The sequence below is a fragment of the Pygocentrus nattereri genome, chromosome 5 (assembly GCF_015220715.1).
Source record: "Pygocentrus nattereri isolate fPygNat1 chromosome 5, fPygNat1.pri, whole genome shotgun sequence".
NCBI classification, from domain to species: Eukaryota; Metazoa; Chordata; class Actinopteri; order Characiformes; family Serrasalmidae; genus Pygocentrus; species Pygocentrus nattereri.
This window is the reverse complement of record NC_051215.1, coordinates 28,414,247-28,431,320: the sequence shown is the minus strand read 5'-3', so window position 1 is coordinate 28,431,320 and position 17,074 is coordinate 28,414,247. Positions and strand designations below refer to the sequence as shown.

The following is a 17,074-nucleotide window of genomic DNA, read 5'->3' as shown; positions in this document are numbered from 1 at the left end:
AAGAATCTGTGTTTTCTTTCCAGGAGGAGCAGAACAGGGGCAAGCCAAACTGGGAGCACCTGAACGAGGACCTGCACGTCCTGATTACAGTTGAAGATGCTCAGAATCGTGCCGAGATCAAACTGAAGCGGGCCGTGGAGGAGGTCAATAAGCTACTGGTGCCTGCGGTGAGTGAAGGCCGTAATTCACGTCACTTCCTGCCGTAGCTCGTGACTCTTGCTCTTCCACAAAAATGCCTTTTCACACAGTGTGGCTATTTTTGTGAAGTGACACAGAAGCATTAATCATGAGATTAACTAAGAAAACAAAACAACAACTTCTCATTTGTTTGTAAGTGCTATGAACTTTGATACTGCTGTATTATGCACAAGATAATAGTTGGATATGAAGTGGAATTGATTTGCTGCGCTGTTTTTTTTTTTTTTTTAATGGGCTATGTGAAGGTCCATGTGTGCGTGTATGTGGGCTTCCTGTACTTTTGACCTATGAATTTACCTTGCAATTTCTCCGAGCCATTTCATGTAGCTTTGGGTGCTTATTAGAGTGTTCATTTCAGTCAAGGCTGCATCATAAAATCAGCAGACAAAGTGTTTGCCCTTTAAAACCAATTATCTCTGATTGCATGGCTTGGCAGTCCACTGTACACCTCAACAGAGTAGCTGATCATCCCCCGGTGCCAGATTAAGCTCAGCAAATAAGTCTTTTGTCATTTTTTTAAGCGCACTGTTTTAATTGTGTGCGTGTGCGTATGCACTCATTTGCACTCTCCTTTTAGCTGGTACACATTTCCCCCTTTCATTTCTATTCATCATCGTGTCACTTGATGAGCAGGAAGCGAAATCACCCATCACTCCTGAGAAAGGGGAAGTGCTGTTTTAGGGCTGCTGCGATTGTGTAATCTGTTTTAGATTGCTGACATTCTTTAAGCTTTTCCTTTTAAACCTTTCAGCTGAGCTAATAAGAAGGTATGTGCAGGAAGGCCAGGGCAGTGACCACAGAGCTGGTTTACTTCTAGAGTGGCCTGAGTCACACTGTAGAAGCAAATGATCAAGATGTTGAGAGAATTACAAAATGTACTGTTTTTTTATATCATCTAAAAATCACAGCTTACATTGCATGAATATTTCATGGTAAATGAACCAACAGAAATGGTACTTGGAGGAAAATCCTCCAAGTATATAACACTATAATACTTAGTGTTATAGATGCTCAGTTTGTCAGATATTTTAAACCTTCTTAATTAAAATTTGTTAAAATTGAAAGAACTCGCATTACTAAGTTAGGAGGAAAGAAACTGGCTAAAATATGGTGAGTGTGTGCTACTGAGAGTCACCCAGTAAAGCCTAAAATAGTGATTTAAAAGTCAGTGTGACCAGATGGATTTTGCCAGAGTTTTCAGCAAGTCAATCTTTGTTTTTAACAATACACAACAAGGATGTTTAGATCTCAAAGGCATAGTAGATAATTCACTCACATCCTTGGAAGACAGGTCCTATACCGAGTTCTCTTTGAATTCTTTTTCAAAATGTTTGCAATCTTCAGAGTCATTCACTGGGGGAAGGGGTTGCAAAATGCTCTTCCCAGTTTGTGTGCTATTGCATATTCCTGTACAGTATACCTTAAAATAAGCAGCTTTTTGTACAGGCATAATATCTGTCTGCTGCACTGATCCCATTTAACTAGTGCAGTAGCATTTCTACAACAATCCCATCTATGTTAGGTGCAGTAAAATGTGATATTAAACTGAAATATCACATCACTCAGCTTTTAAAAGTGGTGTTCATGTGTTATTAGTCTGTTGCTTTGTTTGCATAAAGTAAATCAGTAAATGAACGACGTTTCTTTAAACCTGTAGTATATTCATTTTTACTGTCACTGGGGACACTGGGCACAGTAAGTCCGTAAACCATCAGTTGGCACAGGCCTAATCTGAGCACAATATAGGACACTAAAAAAGTGGAGTCACTTTTACATTTTCTGTTTTCCCAAAATGTTCCTGGTTTTTGTTCCACCAGCAACACTGTATCTTTTTTCAAACCCAACCTGCATCTAAATATTGAAATGATAACCAGAGAGAGCAAATTCACCTGTTGAGTGAATCTGTATAATTCTCTGTCTCAGTTTATCTTAATTAGGTCACATGATATCTCAGACAGAGGTCATGTGATATGCATGCAGCTTCATGCAGGTCATGGTCATTGGATTATGTGGGCTGCCATTGATGATTTCAAAACTGCAGAGAGTCTGCTAACAGCTAGGGCATGACCATTGAGGCCCGCTTCATTGATTTCATTAGCCGCTGGGCATTAATGAAGAACACAAGACTGCAGGGTCAGCCTCTGGAGAGCCTTGCTGCAACTGAGGTAGGCACTGTGTATATTAGCACTATTAGCATAGAGATCTACATTCATTAGCAGGAGCTACAACTGTGATTACACATGACACTTGTTTGTGTGTGAGTGTGTATGTGAAAGAGAGAGTAGGAGATGAAAAGAACAGCAGAAGTGCTCTGAACAGTTCTTTTCACTTTGCAGCAGGTTTCTATGCAGGTACTCCAGAATGGATACAGCAGCAAGAATCTGTAAAACAAATCATTTCCATTTGATTTTCTAGGGTCACAGCAAAAATGCAGAAAGGGAAAAAACACGACTCTTCATGTATTTGGATTTCTAAGTTAGCCCGATAACTTATGCCAGATTCTGTTGGAGGCTTTCCCTAGGGGTGGTCTTAACTATTGGCATACATTATGCTTATTACTGAGAAATCCTGCTTCATGAAATGGACCCCTGGAGAACCCCTGCCTTGTGTATTTTCATGTTTTCCTTGTTCTAATACTCCTGATCCAACTAATCAGCTGATTAAGAAGCCCTTCTTGAATTTAATCAGGTGTCTTAAAGCAGAAAAACACCGAAATGCAGATGGTGGGGAACCGCTGCTGTAGATCAGTAGATAACTTGATACAGAATAAATTCCACTGGTATTACTAGTGCTGGACGATAGTGAACATTCCACATAATTAAAACTTCAGGTTATATACATGACCTCATGCCTCAGAGACTAAGGTATAATAATTGTTTCTGCTAGTCTTTACGTATATTTTAATGTATTCTACTGAATTTGTCCAAAAAGTGAAATCTCATTAACCTTGAGGCTAAAGAGTCACAATGGCAAAAATGTCAGTGTCTCTCTTTATCTCTCTTTCCCTGGTTTACCACCTGTTAATTCCAGCTCTTTGTCAGTTATACATAATTACAAGACACATATAATCAGTATTCCAAATGGATAGTTCTTGTCCAAGCACAGCTATGACCGCTTCACAACAGCTGAACTCTGTATTACTGCACCACAGCACAAAAAAAACCTTGTGCTGTTAATGGATTAATCTTTGCCTCTTGTGCTGCCTGCATGGAGCACAGAGTGTATTGATGAAGTAAGAACATGTTTTTGTTTAAACGGAGGGGCTGGTGACTGATGTTCTTAACTAGAACCAGTCTGGTCAGCTAGCCAACAGGAGAGATCATTAATATCACAGATTTGAATTAAAGTACTTACAGTATAACTTACTATAAAACAGCAGTAAAAAAGTGTAAAAAATGTCATTTCAATGGATTATACGCTTCAGATGTTTGTCAGAAACAGCGTCAAACCCAGGCTGAATCCTACATGGCTCTGTATTTTCCTAATTAGTGTGCGAGATATGAAAGTTTTGAAGTTCTAGCCTCTACAGCCAAATAGTGCATCATTTGGGTTGCAAAATCTAGTATTATAGCCTTCTGTGTAGTGCGCTCTGTAGGGAACAGGGGGCCCTTTGCGTTTCAGTCCCAGTGTGAGAAGAGGGGCCACAATGGATTGGTCCTAAAAAAGACTTGCAATGGTTATTTGGTGAGCACAAAGTACTTGCAAAGTGAGGGTTTTTGCATTAAAGAGTGCTTTGTTATATGTTCATTGTTATTTTATTTTTATTTATTTATTTTTTTGGTGGAATACTTGTTTATGTCAGTTATTGTTAATAATAATAATAATAATAATAATATATATATATATATATATATATATATATATATATATATATATATATATATATATATATATTTTTTTTTTTTTTTTTTTTTTTTTTTTATGTGTATTTTATCATATTTTATGTTGGCTGTTGTTTTATAAATACAATAAGCCACTTGAGGTACTTACTGTGATTTTATCAGAGGAAAGGGAGTTTTAGGTACTCCGCTTCACGTCAGAACACCCTTCCCATGATAAAATCACTCTCATGGCTTATTGCTTCGTTATTGCACACATATACAACAGAGGTGCAAGTCATTCTGATTTGCGAGAGCTGAATCCAATATTTGATGACATGCATTTAAAACTGATTTAAAACATCTGATTCAAACACAAAAGTTATAAAAATGTCAAAATGTTCAAGATTGTCTTGCGTTTTTGTCTTGTTTTAACAATCTGAAGCACCTAGCAAAAGACATGCATTGCATTTTCTTTCTTATCTGTCTGTATTATCCTAATTGTTGGGTGACACAGTCCTGATATACTAATATAGATATATTGCCCAGGAGTAGTTATTACTGGATGTCATGGTAACTGCTTGTTTTTTGGATCAACTGGTTGAGAGCTGTCGCTGTCAGTGGAGCTTTGTTGTGTTCCTGGCTCTGTCACACTCCTACACCTTATCTTGAACTCTGACCTCATGTCCAGCAGCACTGACCTGTGGTCCCCCACAGGCCCACAGCCTACCAAGAGAGGTTCCTCTCACTTTATTAACCAAACCTTGCTCTACAGTGTGAGGTTTCAGTGAAGAACACTTCTGTGTCCCGAGGTAAAAACCATTAACGCCTCCATGTTTGCCTCCAGGGGCTCGTCTCAGACAAAGAGTCAGAGAGAGGCTGTTTTTTCTCCTCTGTGTTTGTGCTGAGATCAGGGCCGCCAGTGTTCTGCTCCAACTCATCGAGAGAGTGCCTAATCCCCGCCAAAATTTACATACAGATTGAAGGCGCCCCGTGGCATTTGAACTGCCAGCCCTGCTCCCTGGCAGGCAGGCGGGCGGGTGGGGTGGCCCAGCGTCCGAGGGGCTTGTGGGAAATGCAGCAACTTTAATGACATGCATTTGTTCCCATCATGCTGGGTCTTGGCGCAGGGAGGCCGCCTTTGGAGTGCCACTCATGGGCTGGTAGGAGGGCTGTCTCTACCTGCCCTCCAGGACACCAGGAGTGCAGCTTTAATTGGGCCTGAAATATTGGACCTGAAGTGTTGGCGGGCAGGGGGGCAAATGTGCCAAAAATGTAATATTGCGAATATAATGTTTGAGTGCCATATTTTGTTGATTTTCTAAGTGAAAAAAAGTTAACACTCCTCCACACAGAACACACCTCTGCACGTTTTAATGCCCTATTACTGTTTATTTGCTGAATTTAACATATTGGAAAAAATAAAACATGTAAAATTGAATGTGCAAAATTTTGTCATATTTTATATGTAGTGTTTTATTTCTTCCAATATGTTAGCTTTTTTGCAAGTTGTGAAATTTGAAATTGTGCACTGCATTTTTCTGGACAATTTTCAATTTTAAAGTTCACTGTAGAGGATGTGTTACCTTATTTTCACTTGGAAAATCAACAAAACATGCAGGTTTGCTAACCTCGTTCTAGTTCTAGTGCTAAGTTGAATTTAAAATCTAAATTTTTTTCAAAAATAAATGTGTAGTATAATAGGCTTCCATCCAATCAGCTTCTTATTACTATGTAGTTTTAATTAGACGTGTAAAAAAAAGCATATGATGTCATATTGAATTGTATCACAGCATGAATTTTATTGCATGACTAGTGTGGTAGCTGTGGGCTAGTGTGTTTGAGGGGGCTGAAATATTAGCTTGTGGCTAGTCTGTTAGCACTGTAAAGCACAACTTCTGTTGCAAATATTATGCTTTTATAATGTTGAATGCTCTGAAAAACTAAAATAACCATGTTAATATAACATTTTCAGCCGCTCCTTGTTTTTGCTTTCACATCAAAAAATGTACTAAATCCAATCACTGTATACTGTAATTCATTGTATTGCATCAGTATGCATTTTTTATATTAGTCACTTTGATCTAAAGCTTTACACTTAAATGGACCTGAATTTTGTTTTTAAGACAAATACAAGTAGTGATGTTGATTTCTATGTGAAATTATTTCCAAATCAAAAAATTTTAAAATGCCTTTTCAGGCTGTAGCAGTTTAGGCCCAACATTTAATGCAAAACTTATAAGGAGTGTTTCAGCCTGTACTGCTTTGTGATCGGGGCTCAGTACAGTAAAGCCAATCAGTAAAAGGATCAATTACATATATCAGTTTTAATAAGTCTTGCAAATATTTGAGAAATGACATCCAAAACTGATCGTACTATGATTATAGCTGTGATGCATCTAGTTTGGACAAATTCCAACCAGTAGACAGGACCTCAGACAGCGCCGGAGATCACATGATCCAGTACAGCCATCATTATTACCATCATCGTCGCTCTTATAATCAGCATTCTCAGCAGCGGCTGGCTTGGTGCTGGCTTGAGCCCGGTGACCAGCGGGATGCTGGTAACACAGTCAAATGCAATTATCATCAATGGCTTTGTGGCAAAAATAAAAAATGCCTTACTGCAGACAATTGCACCTGATTGTGCTGACAGAGGCAGCAGTTCACACAGGCACACTCCCCCCTGCGCAACTCACACACCTACTGACAAACAACACACTGCCACAGGAGAAAGAACTCTGCCACTTTCTTGTGTCAGCGACATTTAGTCTGCGTCACTGCGTGCCACTACAATACTTTGAAGTTGGAAAAAGTGCAAGGTAATATTGCTTTTAGCTCTTAGTTTAGCCCCTTTTTTCTTTCCTCGCTTTATGCACTTTCTTCGTCGGCTGGAAATTCCTCATCTGCAAGCGGAAGTGCCTCAAGCCTACAAAACTCCTCAGGATTATTTATTTTTCGGCCTCTGTGCTCCTTTCCGACGTCTACCTATCTGATATAAAGCTTCCAATGATTCATATTTCTTCACAAACAGCAGCAGTGTCAGTGCGGCTCTTGGACTAAGGGGCGCAAAATTGCAGCGGCATCTCTGAGAATCTCTTTTCAGGAGAAAAACAACATTAATGTCTGTATTGAGAACCTAAGCCAGTTGCTTTTTTTCTTTCTCAGTTTCCATGAACCAAAACTCTCAGCGATGTCTGTAGGGTGTTAGCCATGCTGGCCCCACGCTGGTCCGTTCCTGAAGGGACTACTTTAATTAAAGTCCTGTCTGTCAGCCTCCCCACGGTGGCTTCCAGCCACAGTCGGGACAGATAAAGAGAGATTTAATTGTCGGGGTGGAGATAAAGTGGAATTTAAAGTGGGTTTTTGGGCAGGTGTTATACGCAGGTATACCGTGCATGCACACTGTCTGGGCAGCAGTGTTGACGGAGAAGCTGGATAAACAGCAAGAGCCTCAGGAGCCGCAGATCCTCCACCAGCTTGGCCTGTCATTCGCTCAGTCTTGGCTCCTTCAGCTCATGCAGTCCGTGCTCAGCAATTTTGTGTTAGCACCTGTGGCCTCGAGGGAAGCAGTCAATGTTGCTCCTTGTGTTCTCAGTCTGGCCATTGCTTCAGACTCAGACGTCATTCCAATACACTACCTCTGCAATACAGACCAAAAAATGTGGAAGCAAGCGATGATTTTTTAAATTTACAAAATATTTTTGTACAAATGTTTTTGCATTCACATTTACATGGAACAAACATGTTTTTAATAATGGTATCTTGCCAAAAATCTTAAATCTAAGTCAATACGTCTGACATTTCCTTTTATGGGATAGATTAATAATTCCATAAGAATTGTGTGTTACGATAGCTCATCTGCTGCTGCACAGTCTATATTGGTCATCCTCTAGTTCCTTATCAGCAGTTGCAGGATGCTGCCCACAGGACGCTGTTAGCTGGATATTTTGGGTTGGTGGAGTAGTCTCAGTCCAGCAGTGGCACTGAGGTGTTTAAAAACGCCTGCAGCACTGCTGTGTCTGATCCACTCAGATCAGCGCAACACACACTAACACACCACCAGCACATCAGTGTTACTGCAGTGCTGAGAATGATCCACCACCCAAATAGTACCTGCTCTTTGGGGGTCTTGACCACAGAAGAACAGGGTAAAAGGAGGCTAACAAAGTATGCAGTGAAACAGATGGACTACAGTCTTTAACTGTAGAACTACAAAGTGCACTTATATAGTAGGTGGAGCTGATTAAATGCACAATGAGCGTAGAAACAAGGAGGTGGTCATAATGTTAAGATCGGTTTATGGCTTAAATATGGCAAATATGGCTGTTTGCAGTTCAGGCTGCAGAAAATCTGTCTTGCTCAGTGTCCTGCTTTGGTCCTGCTCAGTGTCCTGCTCCCATAGTTCAAAAAATCAGATTTCAGCTGCCTGTCTGAATAAGGCTTTACAGCTCGCACTCTCTCTCTCTCTCTCTCTCTCTCTCTCTCTCTCTCTCTCTCTCTCTCTCTCTCTCTCTCTCCCCCTCTCCCTCCCTCTCTCACAGATCGTAACTCTGGTAGTTTCAGTTTTCTGGCTCTCTGTAGCTCGGCCCTCTTTCTCAGAGTTCAGGCAGGGTGTGAGCTTCAAAGTTCTTCCCGAGGGACGTGTGTATTAGTGAATGTGTCAGGGTGGGAAGCTCTGGATGTTTAGTGTGGGGATTCCCATCCCAAGATCAGCCCCAAATACACTCCCATAAACACTAAGCTTTAAAAGGTACATGCTCGTGTTTTGGACCTTGAGTGGACGTAAAAGCAAAATGTCCATGTAGGCTGCTGCTGTGTGCGTGTGTGTGTGTGTGTGTGTGTGTGTGTGTGTGTGTGTGTGTGTGTGTGTGTGTGTGTGTGTGTGTGTGTGTGTGTGTATGGGGGGGGATGTTGCGTGTAGTTGAATGGTGGAATAAAAGACGCAGTGGTTTGTGGGAGTTCCCATCTGTTCAACACGCTGCACAATAGACTCCCTCTTGCATGACATGTTTTTGTGCAGCTCGCTGCTTCTCTGAGTGGCTCAGCCCAGGCAGGGAGTCTCTCCCTCTCTCTCTCTCTCGTTCTCTCTCTCCCTCTCTCCCACTCTCTCTCTCACTCTCTGTCACTCTTTCACCCCTGGCTTTCTGTGTGGGAATAGGGCATAGAGGAATAGAGCATTTCATTCCTTCCCTCCCTCTAATCACAGAGGTGGGTGTGTGCTACGCTGCCTGTTGAAAGTTTGGAGACACTTTGCCTCCTTTTGAAATTGTGAGTGATGTTGAAGTTTTCAGATGAGTAGGATTTTACATATTCACTAAGACTGGCCTGAACAGCTTTTTACAGGCCTTGAATACTTGTTAATGTTTACCAGTGATTATCTGAATACTCACTGTCAAAATCACCCAGAAAAGCAGTAATATTTTGAGTTTATTTAGTCATCTGTCTGGCAGAACGGATGAGCTTCTGTTTTAATCAACATTTCATCCACATCAGAGGCACTAGATGCACATCCTACGTCCATAAAAACATGAGCCCTTCTGAGCTGTCACTTTTTTCATTAATGCATGAGTGAAGCATACACTACAGAGATCTCCAGAGATATCCAGTCAAAACACATACTCACACTTCCCATAGCATTCTAAACTGTACTGAAAATGGTAATTTACCTGGTGTGGTAGGAGCAGCTCCTGCACTCTACTAACAGTGAAAAACCCGTGATTGTGATTTTGGCACAGTAAAGATTTATTTGGGGGGAAAAAAGGAGAAAGAAGAGCTGATATTCCCACCCAAAGCAGTTGTGTGACAGCTGAGTTGACGGCAGTAGGGATTGGACACATGGCATGAATACACATATAAATGTGTCTATATGTTACACATTTGAGATTATTCTTATAAGATTAAACTTGTCTTGCCTCCATGGTGCAGTAGAAGTGGACAAAATGATGATATTTTCTTCTTCTTCTTCTTCTTTCGGCTACTCCCTTTAGGGGTCGCCACAGCGGATCATCTGCCTCCATCTTGCCCTATCCACTGCCTCCTCTACTTTCACACCAACCATCTCCATGTCCACCTTCACTACATCCATAAACCTTCTCTGAGGTCTACCTCTTCTCCTTCTACCCGGCAGCTCCATCTCCAACATTCTTTGCCCAATATATCCACTATTCCTCCTCAACACATGTCCAAACCATCTCAACCTGGCCTCTCTGGCTTTATCTCCAAACTGCTCCACCTTCACTGTCCCTCTGATCTGCTCATTTCTAATCTTGTCCATCCTTGTCACTCCCAACCCCCCAACTCTCAGCATCTTCATCTCCGCCACCTCCAGCTCAGTCTGCTGTCTTTTAGACAGAGCCACAGTCTCCAAACCATACATCATAGCAGGACGCACTACTGTCTTGTAAACCTTCCCTTTCACTCTTGCTGCTATCCTTCTGTCATGATATTTTATTATTATTGAGATACATTTGATCATGACAAACAATGTGCTTTTCTGAGTATATTGTGGAGATTGTCGGTACATAAGGAACACTGACCAACTGCATCGTTTCACTGTAAAGAGAGCATATAAATATAATTAGTCTTGTTTAATTGGACTTCATGCAGCACAGAATGTGAAAAATTCTATGAAAAGAATTGTACATGAGTTTTTGGCACCGCTAGTGTATTGTGTCTGTGTGTCAAAACATTGTAGTACTTATTGTGTATCAGGAAAATGCTGTATCTAGTATCATGATGATATTTTTGCCATATCACCCACCCTTATATTATACCAACCTCTTATCACACATTTTACATTGAGCATTAATTAAAGGTGTAAACTGAGGCGAGGTAACATGGTTGGCTGGCAGGCATGACTTTATGATGCATTCAACTAAACCTATAATATATTTATTAATATATAAAGGTTTGGTAATGCACAGTAGAGTGATACAATACTTCGCAATGAAGTTACGAACACAAATAGGTTATATAGGCACGAGAACAGGTTGGTTGAGAGCCCATGGTCATGTGATTCCCCCAGAGGATTCTGGGAGTTCTGAATGGAGTCAGGAGTGTTTGTCATGGCAGGAGGCTTGACACTTTTTAACTTTTTCCATATAATCTGGAACAAAATCTTGCATAACTGGCAATTTCAAATTATCAAAAGATGAAAAATGACAAAAATGGAGATGCTTAGCATCTGTTTTTCCCAACAGCGATGATATATTGGCAACAACTGTTCAGTTTGAAGGCCTTTGCTGATAAAATTCATTCAGGCTTTTATTTTTGAGCTTAAAGAGCTTACAAAGATCAGTCTTTCATATACAAAATAAAGAACTGAATACCAACATAACCAAACAAACAATCAAGCAGGTAATGTTTATATGAACTAAAACTTAGAGTGTAAATAGCAAGCACATAATTCTTTTGGAAACTCTTTAGGTTCAAATGCGGTTTAAGAACTGAGGAGTGCTGACATCACAAAAAGTGGATGAAATGTACAGGGTTTATATTATGAAGGTAGCGCTGATATTAATACAAGGGAATCAGGTGTCTGAACTCTATACTCCACCAGTGAAGGCAGTGTAGAACCTGTGTCTTATAGTTTGATGAGAGTTTTTGTATCTGTTTAGTTCAGAGTTGGGAACACAAGACGACTACTGCAGCTGGCTGAAGGCTACCAAACACCAGATGTGTTGTGCAGCAGAACATAGTTATAGCATAACATAAGAAGCTTTGCAGAAAAGTATTTTACACCCATGTATAGGTAATGGAATAAAGCTTTTTTGAGCATTACAGAATTTATCGTGTTTAGTATCAGCTAACTAACTCCTAATAAACTCACTGTTTTCAGGCTGAAGAGGTGATATAAGTGATGTTTCTAGCTTAGAAAAGTTAGCTAAGGTGAAAACAGGCATTTAGCCTTTGCATTTCTCAGTGTAAAGTTCAAGCCACATGTCACCTACTATGGCTTTGTGGTTTGGTAAAGTAACGGTGCGTGTGTTTTCGAGCTCTTTTTCTGCTTTAACAAAAACCTGATTATTCTTTAATATGTTAAGACAAAGAATATAGCACTGTTGTTGGAACAAATCCTCGTATCTCCAAAATGGTAAATTTACAGGAGAAGGAAAAAAACACTTTACTTTTAATGTAAATGAATAGAACCAGACTTTTTTCCAAGTAATTTTGGGCCATTTATTTTGGTCCATTCAACATGAGATTTACACATAGTGTAAAGGCTAACATGTTTTTTCAAATTATGCCAAAAACTGAAAAATGGAGACATGAGGTTTTGTTCTGACAGCAGTGAAATGCTTATATCATACATGAAAACATTTTGAACAGCTAAGGAGCTACAAACATTTAAGCTGTACTTTTATATTGTATATATTGCTGTTGTCGGAAGAATGTCTAGTGTCTGCAAAATGGTAATTTTACAGGAAAAGGAAAAAAAACTACTTTACCTTTAATGTAAGTCAAAAGAACTAGATTTTGGACAGTTTCTTTTGGTCACATCATCCTGAAATGTACTTATAATGTAAAGGACAACAGGCATTTTCAAATTATGACAGAAACTGAAAAATGACAATAATGGAGATAATGGTTTTTCTTATGATAGCAGCGATATGTATATATTCTAAGTATATCAAAAGGCATAAATTTAGTGCATTCCTTGCTCCACAGCTGTGGATATTGCGTAACTCTTCCAAATGTGGATAGCTGTGGATAGATGGGGTGAAGGCTTGGTCTGTCACTCTGTGTGTGTGTGGCTGTGGTGGATGTGTGAACAGTGGGGACTTCTCCGCTCTGGTCACATGATTGAGTAGTCATCCAGGTCTTTGAGGCTGAGGGAGCATCAAAAGGTCTTTTGTTTACAACTGGAGTGTGGAAATCCTGAGCAGAGCTTTCAACTCCAGCAGGGCTGCATAATGTTCCCAGTGGGTTTCTCTCTCTCTCTCTCTCTCTCTGTTCCTATTTCTTTTCCTTCTGTACCCTCCTTTTCTCTCTCACCCCACTTTCTCTGTTTCTCTCACTGCACACTCTCTCGTTCTGTCTCCCGTGTCCACTTTATTGAGTAACATGTTATATTTTGCAACTCATGTTAGTACAGTTGGAGTTTCGGTGGGGAATAAAAGCACGTCCGGCAGAGCATGAGGTTAGAGAATGTGTTGCCTTGGAGACCTTTTAAGAGAGGCTCTTGCTCCATTTTTCAAGCATAAGGTCATATGACCATGAGACAGAGGGACTTTAATCCTCCAGCCAAAAGCCCTCCACTTTACCATGTTCTCACTTTGCCCTGGTAACAAGCACCTTATAATGCTCACTCACTCAGAGTGGGCGATTCAAAAAATGCGAAAAAATTTGATGATACTTAAGGATATCATCATGAAAAATGATGCATATGATGTATATTGGTTATTTATCTTATTCAGGTTTGAAAAATGAGAGCAACACTTAAAAGTTTGGAATCACTTGTCGCGTGAAAACTTGCCCTAATAGTAATAAGTTACACAGTGTACAATGAAAGTCCTGTAAAATGGACTTTTCACATGAGTTATTTTGGATGTTTTTTTTTATGAAAATGTTTATGATTTTATTAAAATTTCAGCCTCAATGTTTTGTAGATTCTCCCATCTTGGAATCCTTCACAGCTTTGTTTATTGTTCTGAAAACATCTAAAACTTCCTTGTAGTTTACAGCTTCACCTTCAAATTAGATGGAAAGTTGCTTTACAAGCAGAAACCATAGTAGAATTATTCTATACATTTATCTGCAACAAAACTGGCTTAATAATATTGAGAACAGACATTCCAAACTTCAACATAATAATGAAAAGGAGGTAGAAGTCAGTCAGTTGGTAAATTGTAAATAAAGCAATGGCACAATAGGCTAATATTCAGTCAGCTCCTTTGTTATTATGACATTTTAATTTGACATTATGACACCGATCATGGAGTGAGTTTACATGCACTTAATAATCTCATAAATGCAGAAAATCAGATTTTTTTCAGTAATCTTATCAATGTGTTTACATGCACTTGAATGGGGAAACTTCGGCTCAGACAGTAATCAGATTTCTGCTTTACAACCAGCCAGTAAACTCGCAGAAGATGACGTGACATAAACATAACGTAAACCTCAAACTTCAGGCTGCGGCTTTTTTAAACACTTTAGCTGTAAATATGAATATCATCTAGAAGATGAAGAACATTTAAAATATTTCTCCTGGCATGTTGTCAGTTTCTGCGTTGTTTTGCTGCGTCTTGCGGCAACGCTCCTTGTTTATTTTTGGTACCGTCTGTTTTCACATATGCACAGACTGAGAAATCTGATTACTGAGCTGAAGTCCAGCTCTCCATCCATCCATCCATTATCTTCCGCTTGTCCGGGGTTCGGGTCGCGGGGGCAGCATCCTAAGCAATGAAGCCCAGACCTCCCTTTCCCCAGCCACTTCCACCAGCTCTCCAAGGGGGATTCCGAGGCGCTCCCAGGCCAGCTGGGCGATATAGTCGCGCCAGCGTGTCCTGGGTCTTCCCCGGGGTCTCCTCCCAGGTGGACTCGCCTGTGACACCTCCCGAGGGAGGCGTCCAGGAGGCATCCTAACCAGATGCCCGAACCACCTCAGCTGGCTCCTCTCGACGTGAAGAAGCAGCGGCTCTACTCCGAGTCCCTCCCGGATGACTGAACTTCTCACCCTATCTCTAAGTGAGAAGTCCAGACACCCTGCGGAGGAAACTCATTTCGGCCGCTTGTATTCGCGATCTTATTCTTTCGGTCATTACCCAAAGCTCATGACCATAGGTGAGGGTGGGAACGTAGATCGACCGGTAAATCGAGAGCCTTGCCTTATGGCTCAGCTCTTTCTTTACCACAACAGACCGGTAAAGAGCCCGCATCACTGCTGACCCAGCACCAATCCGCCTGTCAATCTCCCGCTCCCTTGTACCATCACTCGTGAACAAGACCCCAAGATACTTAAACTCCTCCACTTGAGGCAAGAGCCTATCCCCGACCCAGAGAGGGCTCTCCACCCTTTTCCGCCTGAGAACCATGGTCTCGGATTTAGAGGTACTGATTCTCATCCCAGCCACTTCACACTCGGCTGCAAACCGATCCAGCGAAAGCTGAAGTTCGCGGCCTGATGTCCCCAATAGGACCACGTCATCTGCAAACAGCAGTGATGTGACCCTGAGGTCACCAAACCGGACACCCTCCATCCCTTGACTGCGCCTAGAAATTCTATCCATAAAAATTATGAATAGAATCGGTGACAAAGGGCAGCCCTGACGGAGTCCAACTCTCACTGGGAACGAGTCTGACTTACTGCCGGCTATGCGAACCAAACTCCAGCTTTGTTTGTACAGGGCCTGAATGGCTCGTAGCAAAGAGCCATGTACCCCGTACTCCAGAAGCACCTCCCACAGAATACCCCGGGGAACACAGTCGAATGCCTTCTCCAGATCCACAAAGCACATGTGGACTGGTTGGGCAAACTCCCATGAACCCTCCAGAATCCTGGAGAGGGTGAAGAGTTGGTCCAGTGTTCCACGACCAGGGCGGAACCCGCACTGTTCCTCCTGGATCCGAGGTTCGACTATAAGCCGGACTCTGTTCTCCAGTACCCCTGCATAGACCTTGCCAGGGAGGCTGAGGAGTGTGATTCCCCTGTAGTTGGAACACACCCTCCGGTCCCCTTTTTTAAAAAGAGGCACCACCACCCCAGTCTGCCAATCCAGTGGCACCGCCCCCGATGTCCACGCAATGTTGAAAAGGCGTGTCAGCCAAGACAGCCCCACAACATCCAGAGCCTTGAGGAACTCAGGGCGGATCTCATCCACCCCTGGAGCCTTGCCAACAAGGAGCTTCTTAACTACCTTAGCGACTTCGGCCTCAGTAATGGACAAGCCTATTCCCATGTCCCCAGACTCAGCCTCCTCACTGGAGAACGTGTCGGTGGGATTGAGAAGGTCCTCAAAGTATTCCTTCCACCGCCCAATGACGTCTTCGGTCGAAGTCAGCAGCACACCATCTCCACTATATACAGTGCTAGTGGCACACTACTTTCCCCTTCTGAGTCGCCTGACGGTTTGCCAGAATCTTTTCGGAGCCGACTTAAAGTCACTTTCCAAGGCCTCACCAAACTCCTCCCATACACGGGGTTTTGCCTTGGCAACAACTGAAGCCGCAGATCGCTTGGCCTGTCGATACCTGCCAGCTGCCTCTGGTGTCCCACAGGCCAACCATGCCCGGTAGGACTCCTTCTTCAGCTTGACGGCATCTCTCACCTGGGGTGTCCACCACCTGGTTCGAGGATTACCGCCCCGACAGGCACTACCGCCCCGACAGGAACTACCTTACGGCCACAGCTACAGTCAGCCACTTCAGCAATGGAGGAACGGAACATGGCCCATTCTGAGTCAATGTCCCCCACCTCCCCCGATATCTGGTCAAAGTTCTGACGGAGGTGTGAGTTGAAGATCAATCTGACAGGTTCTTCTGCTAGACGTTCCCAGCAAACCCTCACTATGCATTTGGGCTTGCCTGGTCTGACCGGCATCTTCCCCCACCACCTGATCCAACTCACCACCAGGTGGTGATCAGTTGACAGCTCAGCTCCTCTCTTTACCCGAGTGTCCAAAACACATGGCCGCAAGTCCGATGAGACGACTACAAAGTCAATCATTGAACTGCGGCCTAGGGTGTCCTGGTGCCATGTGCACTTATGGACATCCTTGTGTTCAAACATGGTGTTCGTGATGGACAAACTGTGGTTTGCGCAGAAGTCCAAAAACTGAACACCACTCGGGTTCAGATCAGAGAGGCCATTCCTCCCAATCACACCCCTCCAGGTCTCACTGTCATTGCCCACGTGAGCGTTGAAGTCCCCCAGTAGGACAATAGAGTCTCCAGGAGGAGCACTTTCAAGCACCCTTCCCAAGGACTCTAGGAAGGCTGGGTACTCTGAACTGCTGTTCGGTGCATAAGCACAGACAACAGTCAGGACCCGTTCCCCAACCCGAAGGCGTAGGGAAGCTACCCTCTCGTCCACCGGAGAAAACCCCAACATACAG

General features: G+C 42.3%; 1 protein-coding gene across 5 annotated transcripts in view; it reads left to right on the top strand.

The window, feature by feature from the left end:
- The window catches only part of LOC108420546 (protein quaking), a 132,197-nt gene that overhangs the window by 85,536 nt on the left and 29,587 nt on the right, over positions 1-17,074 (top strand). For all 5 annotated transcript variants that reach the window (XR_005130322.1, XM_037538795.1, XM_037538796.1 and 2 more), the window contains exon 4: positions 24-167. Coding sequence is in view for 4 of the 5 variants with exons in the window: in XM_037538795.1 (XP_037394692.1) it covers positions 24-167 (144 nt within the window). In the remaining variant the exon portion in view is untranslated. The remainder of the gene's footprint in view (positions 1-23; positions 168-17,074) is intronic.